The following is an 8,553-nucleotide window of genomic DNA, read 5'->3' as shown; positions in this document are numbered from 1 at the left end:
AAATTAAAAGACAGCTAATTACAACCAATATTTCTACCCTCCAGTAAGTCAGCGACAGACACCAGCAGGTGCTTTGCAGTTATTTAAAAAGAGTGCTCAGGTCTTACCTGTTGTCATTGATATCTGTGGTGTTTCCTGTGGACAGAAAGAGTGCATAAGGAGGCAGGCAGGTGCACAGTGACAAGGTTGGTGGCGTGTGAAGTGAGGGAGGAAAAGTGGGTTTGTAACAGACACGTAAGTTCAATTAAAACAGCCTAATGTGAAAGTGAAGTTAGACGGCCTTGGAACAAGCAGCTGCATAATGTATTGTATTAGACGCCAATATCTCACATTTGAATGACTAAACAGAACATTTTACAAGCACTTTACTGATCTGGCAACCCCATCAGTAAGGCAAGGATGGAAAAGCAGCACCAGCACAGGTTTAGCTGCCCAAAACTTCATGCTTAGGGAATGATTACGGGCAGGGCCATTAGGTTATTTTCTACTAACATATCATTAAAGTTACCAGAAAGACTGATGCCATGGTAACACAAATACTGACTGTCACTTATAGGTTTTGTAACTTTCACCTTCACCTGAAGGGTTTTCATTGTGTAACATTTGACCATAAGTGCTTCATGTTTCCCATCTAAGGTGTCCTTGCATTAAAGTACAACCATCCCAAGGACTTTTATTAGCAGAAAACCAACAACACTTTCTTGGGAAATTGGGTCTGGTTTTAATACTGGTTCCTGGATCATTTTTATATCCTGCAGAACCTGATGAACTGAATTCAGTCCCAGCAGCGACTCTATTAACTCAACCCTCGAAGGCTGGCATTCTACCTGAATTACTGTGACAGAGATTCATTTCACCAAACATCCACTTGGCCTTTCTGCATGACAACGTATTGACAAAACATAACAAGACACTTCAGTTGCTTCTCAGTTTTTAGCAATCCTCTGTGGATTTATCCATTGTTATGCACAGAAGCAACTTTATTTAATTTGTGCACAATTTGATGAGATGGATGCAATCATGGGACCTCACGCTTGACTGGATTATGAGGCCTGTTCAGTTTAATCCCTTAGGTAGAAAAAAATATTGTGACAGTTAATAAAAATCCTTATCCTGTCTTGTGTGATGTTGCACATGTAGACACTGTAACTGTGAATGTTACATTTAAACATGCTATAAATAAGAAATAAGAGGCTGCTGATCTTTGAGATGTGCATTTTTTCATAACTCACTGAAATTCATGACACTGAGAATAACAACGGTAAATAGTAGTGATGAACCAGAAGAAATATGGCTTCAAAAGTCTGATTACATGATAATTACAGTAGACATTTGCCTAGTATGAAGGAAAATAAGAAATAAATCTGAATGAATAAAAAACAGCTGAAAAAAATCAGAAATTTACAGACAAAAAGAGCAAAATATTGACATTTCTTCCACAGCATTGTTGACAGAAGAAATAATAATGGGAAACCAGACTTCAACTAAGCCTGATTAAATCCTTTAAGGGTTCAAACAGGGTTTAAGGTAGTGAAAATCAGTAGTGATCTGTGATATTTAATTAAAAGCTCATATTGTAGCAGCAGACTGATTTATTGGCACAAACCCCGTTTCTGACTTTTATTGATATTCCTTGAGAATCAAAGAGGTGTGGTGTTGTTACACAACTCAACAACTGTCATCACTGGGTCAGAAGCTGAGGTGGGCGTCGCAGCCTGTCTGTCGGTTACCTGTCTCTATCTGAGTAATGACACAGCAAGCCTAATCCATCTCCTCCAGAGTCTGTCGCCGATGGTGCAGACAAGCGCACACACTCACACACACCAACAGACACAAAAAGCTTTTGCCTCAAACAAAAACCTCGAGCAGCGGGAGCAGTTCACTGCACATTTTTAGTTTAAGTTTTACAAAAACGATCATCTGTATCCTGCTAATATCACTCTATGCAGAAGGAGAAGAAATCCCTGACTTCACTTCCCACTGGCTCAGAGTGAGAGTTAAATCTACTGACTACAACTTCATTACACAAACGTAATATGAACAAAAAGAAAGGTTTATGACAGCAGCAGGGCAATCACTGCTTTAACAGCCAGCAATCTGGAAGAGCATATAAAGCAACATTCAAACATAATGGTTTATATGATGGCATAATGACAATCACTTAAAAAAAACAGTCATAAAAATAAATCCATTTACCTCTGCTGATTGCGATTATAAAAATTCTCATTACTTTTTACAGGCTTTATCTGAACAGGGCTCACCGTTTTCTGAATCGAGTATTTCAGAAGCGTTGTCTGCTTGGCTTTCTGATTCAGCCGGAGGCCTGTAACAGCAGAAACACAAGTACGTGTCAATATTGCGTGAAAGTTATCTTTTAAAATCTTGAGCTATAATCGAGACTTTTCATTACATGAAACAGCTGAAGTAAACATGAAAACTTTATGAACTTGAAGACTTTTGACTGCTTCACAAGCAGAGTGCAGACTATATGCATTTAGAACAGCAACAGACAGAACTCATTTGTAGTACTGTGCAAAGGTCTTAGGCCAAGTATCGTGGCAAAGCATGCACCAGTGTGTCTGTTACATGATATCAGGTCGAGTTATCCTGAGCAACATGTCCACAGCTTGTCTGAAAGTCTTTCAAACAATTTTCTTTTGGACATTGGTCTCTTTTTCTCCATTTTCAGTCAATTTTGTTTTTAAGCGCGACAGTGATTTGAAACAAAAAAAGCATACATGGATATTTTAAAAAAAGAGAGAAAAACACACAATGAACCAATAAATCAGTCATCGACTGGCCTCCCCCGAGCCTGGACAGCAACATTAATGAAGTGTGGGTCACCTTAACAGCAAAAGGAACAAAAGGCAGAAACATCCAAAGAAAGGCTTTGAATGTTCCTCGAGAAGCCTGGCAAACTATTCCTGAAGACAACTTACAGAAATTACAAGAAAGCTGCCTGAGAGGCTCCAGGCTCTGTCAAAGAGTAACGGTGGTCATATCAAAAATTGACTTTCAAACTGTTTACCTCATTGATAGTATTGGCATGTATCAAAATGTGAAGGATTTTCACATCACTCTAACTAAGAGACAAACGTCATCCTTGACTGGAGACAGCAGTTGAAACCATAATGAAATAAATAAGAAAGCCAACTATGGCTACGAAGAACAGCTCAGCTTTTACAATTAAGTTATGTTAAAGACACGAATAAGGCAGAGATTTAAAAAAGCTAAATAATGTTCAAAAGGTAAATACATGTTTGAAATGTTTAGGCAGGATTAAGGATAAACAAATCCATTCAAACAACCTAATTCACTGAGTTAATCCTAATGGATTAAAAGATTATAAATAAAATTGAAAATATGGACAAAGTGCAGGCTAACAGTACAAACCCAATTATTATGTAAACATAATGGATTAACTGGTGATATCAGTCACTAAATGACTCAAATGAAAGACATTGAGAAAGAAGTTTTTTTGTAAGTCTGACTGGTCTGTGGGTCTGATAAAAAGGTTTTTAAACACTCTTGACGCAAGCTCAAGAAAGTTCCAGACAACATTAAGTGGCATACAGGTATTGCCCCTCATTACGATCTCATATAAAACCAGAGAAAGCCAGAAAGTGTGACTTAGTTAAAGTTATATGATACCGATTATTAATTAAAGTCAAGAAGGTGAAATATGGTAAGAACCACAAAAAGTGACTAAAATCGCCAAAACAGCTGTTTTACTCACATATTGTTTTGAACATTGTTGTCATGTGCGTCATTATTTTGGAAGTCGAGGTGTTTGGCAGGGCTGTTCTGATTGGAGTTGGACTCAGGTAGCCTGGGCTCACTCTCTGGTGTTGAGGGAGAAGTAGGAGAAGCAGATATAGGAGAAGAAGGAGCAGAGGTAGCAGCAGGAGCAGCAGGAGCAGCAGCAGCAGCAGGGGCTGCTTGGTTCCTGTTGTGGAAAACAGCGTTGCAGAAGGCAATGGGCTGATCGCTGAAGCCTCGGATAAAGAAGGGGTTGGTGGGAGAGCAGACTGGGTAGTGGCCAGGGCGTACGGGCTTGGCTGTAAGTGATAACAGAGAACAATGTATTGATTGATTCACTCATCCATTAAAGCCAGACATATTTAATTTGCCCTACAGGATGATGCTTAAAGCCCAACACTGAAAATATATTAATGTCATGTTTCGGCTGTGTACAGGCAGGAGAAGGACCCAAACGCAAAACTCACGACAACAAAATTAAACTCAAAAAGCTGCTTTATTGCAGAATGGCATGGAAAACTAAACTGGGACATGGATGACTACCACACAGGGAAACACAGCCATGAGGGAGACTATGACACTGACAAAGAGAAACACAGGGCTCAAATACACAGAGGGATAACGAGGGAACAAGACACAGAAGGAGAGCACAGCTGGGAGTAATCAGGCTGGACGAGACAAGGGAAGCAAAACTAGAAACACTGACATGAGACACGGACCTTCAAAGTAAAACAGGAAACACACTGACTGAACTCTAGACATGTAAACTTAACAGCAACTGGGGAGACAGAACATAGGAACCTGAAACATGGATACAAAAACGTCACAGTAGACACAACATGGAACACAGGGAAGCCATATTACAAAGCCAAAGAACTAAACCTATGATAACCATAACTGAGACCTAGGGAAACAAGAAACAGTACAACAAAGGACTCAAAACATAAACCACAATATAAAAACACAAGATCTCTTCAAAATAAAATAGGAAACATAATGAGACGCAGACATGACAACCAGAACTTGACAACGTAAGACACAGACATGAAACACATGAAGAGCAGGGGAGCCTTAACATGGGTTGGAAACACAAGGGGGAACTAATAAGCAAATGAACATAGGAGACCTAATGAGCTTAAACATTCTATAAACATCAAAATGAACTAAAACTCAAAACACTGGGTCATAAGACCCAGGATCGTGACAATTAATGTAAGACGAAATATCACAGATAGTCTTGTTTGCTTTGCTTTAATCCTCGAATGAAAATCATTATGCTGAAAGCGCTCATTTAAATCAATAGCTCATTTTCTCATTACAGCAGCACATGCATCTCTCATTTCTTTAGTGAAATGACCCTGAGTTGAAGTAGCAAGCTAGTGATCAGACTGAATTACACTGTTATTCTAATGTTTCGCATTTCTTTCAGGAGAATATGCCTACTGCGTAAATCCTTAGAAGCCGAATGTTCCACCAACTGTTACATTCTTTCATGCAAAAACTCTCTCGACAGCTTTTTGTTTTGTTTAAGTAAATTCTTTTCTCATTTCGGTGCAACGTAAACAGTCCTTTACATATCTGTGCGTTCCACAGCAGGAGAATTCAGTTACATGCATGTTTGCTTCCTGAATATGAAACAAGATTGGAAGAGGAAGAAAAGGGCATCAGCTCGATCATGCAGGTTGTGAAAATGTGGTGATATGTTAAGAGGAATGTAGGAAGGAGACAACAGATGAGTAGAGCAGAGAGGGCAAAGCACACAATGGATGCTGCTTGTGGGAAAATCTCAACAGGGACGTGAAAAGAATGGCTGCACAATGCTGAACGATTTTTCTCACGTGCTGCATTACAAAGGAAGCGATCTGATGAGAGGGAGATGAAACGCACAACGGTGTCTACATGTGCAACATCACACATGTAGTGCTGGAGAGGATATACATACTATATCCTTCCTACAGTGCAGCCAAAGGAAGTAGCATGGGCTTTGCATGCATTTTTTCCCCTTATTTTATTGTTGAATTTGGGGCTTATACATCACATCATAAAAGAAAATTAGCCTGACTTTTAGATTTACCACATTTGAGTGGATTAACCGACATGTTCTGATGAATCGGTTGATTTAAATTCAATGTTTTTCAGGTGCTGTGCTCCCCAATTACTGAGAAGACTGCATTTATGTGCACAAGAAACAGCTTTCATATGTGTCTCTGAACTGTTATGAAACGATGCAGTGCCTGTGAATTTGCTGCAGACTAAATGATTGGATGCATTTTACAGCTACCTACAGATTAAAAGATACTGCAGTGTTAAAGCAATCGCAAAGCTTTTACAGAAATGACACATGCAGCACTGTCATGTAATTTCTTGCAGACTGCGGCTGTTATTTTGAATCTGTGAGCAACTTGTATACGTTACCGATGAGCGCAGCATGGGGTCGGCGGAAGGGAGCGCGGGCCCTCATCACATCTTTGATTCGCTCCACCTCCTGTTGGTAGCGATGGCGGTCCTTCATGGCTCCTTCTTTTGCCTCCTTCAGCGCACCCTCGAGCGCCTTAACTCGCTCAGCTGTAGACCGAAGACGTTTCTCCAGTTTTGGAAGCTCACAGCGCAGATCTGCATTGTCACGTACCAGCTGTAACACAAATCCGACATGTGCAAAAAACAAGCTATAACTACAGAAAGACAGTTATACATTTTCTATGATTCAAAGCACTTTCTTACTACAGGCCTCCACTCTCACACACTCACACTCTGATGAATGCACCAGGGCTGCTCAGGGTTCAGTATCTTGCCCAAGGATACTTTATAAGCAGACTAAAGGAGCAGGGGATCAGTCTACTGGCTGCTAATTGGTAGATGACCCATTTTACTTCTTGAACCATTGCCTCCCCAAAGAGTTGCTCATATGTTTTGCAATGTAATATTCTCTTTTACTAAGAATATAGTGCAGAGTACAAAAAGTGGAGCATAGGAAGCGTGTGACCATAATGTCCATTTCAGATCAGTTAGGGTCAAATGGGTGCAGTGGGGTGGAACAGAGAAACATCAAGTGTAACCTGAAAATTGTACCAGGAAGAGACAGCCCACAATTGCACCAGTGTTGTAAAAAGCACTACTTCAGTCTGAACTCTCCTGAACACAGTCCATCAGAAATCTACAACTGGGAAAAAGTAGGAAAACTCTGTTGAATCATCTCCATTTAATTTTCTGTTTTGAATTAAAATAATGGGCCTGAACACAAACAGAAAAATGAATGAATGAATGAATGTTTCAAGGTATTTTAGAGGGGACCAGCATGGCAGCTGTTCCTCTACACCTCAGATCTCAGCAGAGCCTCAAAACATCATGAGAATATGAATTAGCCTAAGCAGATCAGAAGGGAAGAATAGAATCACAATCCTCTTGAATATTGTGCAGCTTTGATGAGCAGATGCTGTAAACAGTTGCGTGACATTATGATAATCATCATTATGATTTTCCTAAACATGTATTAAATCCATGGGTGTAATGGATCTTTTAAACTGGGTATTTTTAAAGGAACATAGTTGCTAGATGCTGATATGAGTGTCTGAGCTGTTGTTGGATCTTTGGATGTCCATGACACATGAAGCAATCTGTGATCTGATTTCCACTTGGTGGAAATGTGCATGAACAGTAATACCGAGACGAGTTGCTCTAACTTGCAGTTGTGCCATTCTTACAGTAGCACCCCACCCCTGCAGCACTTTCAGCAGGATATTGTCTGACCCCACACTGCCAGAGTACTGCAGGTCTTTCTGGATCAGTAGTATATATCCAGAAATTCCCCGTCCAAGCATTTAGTCTCAGTGTGACTCCTAAAAAACACAACTGGGACATGGAGGGTCGATGCCACTGTACTCAACCAGGAACAGAGAGCAGCTCCTGATAACTGATCCAGACACCTGTGCAGTCCATGTGCAGACAGGTGGCTACTTGCATCATATCCAGAGGTGGCCATACCTTGTATTAAATATTCATATATATCAGCGTTGATGAAGCTAAATCAACACGAGGACGCAATGATTTAAATCTGCCTCATGCTGCATGTTTCCTCTAAACGCAAAAGTTAATAAGTGAGCACCTAAACACTGACAGTCTGCTTCTGTGTGATCATGCAAACTAATCCATACCCTGCAGAGATAATGAGCACTATAGCTGAGATTTTTTCACAATGGGCAAAGTTATCTAGCAGCCAAAGCATTAATGTGTTTGGGATATTCACCTGTGGCTTGTTGGCGTTAGTTTGTTTGCTGGCGAGATATTTTAGTGACGATTGCTCGGTTTTTACAGTTAGACGGACAGACAGAGATGATTAAATCTGCGCAGTGGCAGAGAAACTTGCAGCTTTGGTGTAGTGTCCACTGCCCATTTGCAAGCCTTATCACTTTACTGCTGATTTATGACCATGACTTTCACCTTCTATTCCCACAGTATCAGCAGGTGGTGGATGGGATGGAGTCTCCCAGCAGCCACTTTAGGATTGGTTTTCTGCCTGACAAACTGCTGCACTGCAGCTTTCACCAATCTGCCAGCCTGCAGAACATTCAGCACATCCAACACTTAGTCCACGGAGGTAGTCCATTTAGGAATATTAAAAATATGAGGTGTGTGCGTATGTTTATGACTTTCTGAGAGCAAGGTTGGTTTTCAGAGTTTGTGTGGAAGCCAGAGTGCGGAGAAAAGACCGAGAATGCCTGTTTGCACCTGCATGAGGATTGTTCAAGTCTTACTGTTTTATACAGTGAGGCGTCCTTTCCCTGGAGAGAGAGGGGG

At 40.6% G+C, this 8,553-nt stretch overlaps 1 protein-coding gene across 2 annotated transcripts in view; it reads right to left on the bottom strand.

The window, feature by feature from the left end:
* kif5ab (kinesin family member 5A, b) overlaps positions 1 to 8,553 on the bottom strand; it is a 67,881-nt gene that overhangs the window by 5,082 nt on the left and 54,246 nt on the right. For both annotated transcript variants that reach the window (XM_084929505.1, XM_084929503.1), the window contains exons 24-27: positions 6,175 to 6,391; positions 3,737 to 4,058; positions 2,262 to 2,323; positions 108 to 135 (exon numbers count right to left, since the gene is read on the bottom strand). In XM_084929505.1, the coding sequence (XP_084785631.1) occupies positions 108 to 135; positions 2,262 to 2,323; positions 3,737 to 4,058; positions 6,175 to 6,391 (629 nt within the window). The remainder of the gene's footprint in view (positions 1 to 107; positions 136 to 2,261; positions 2,324 to 3,736; positions 4,059 to 6,174; positions 6,392 to 8,553) is intronic.

The sequence above is a fragment of the Perissodus microlepis genome, chromosome 5, assembly GCF_051167445.1.
Source record: "Perissodus microlepis isolate ML-2025 ecotype Zambia chromosome 5, ASM5116744v1, whole genome shotgun sequence".
NCBI classification, from domain to species: domain Eukaryota; kingdom Metazoa; phylum Chordata; class Actinopteri; order Cichliformes; family Cichlidae; genus Perissodus; species Perissodus microlepis.
Note: the sequence above shows the minus strand (reverse complement) of the source record. Positions and strands in the feature narration are given on the sequence as shown.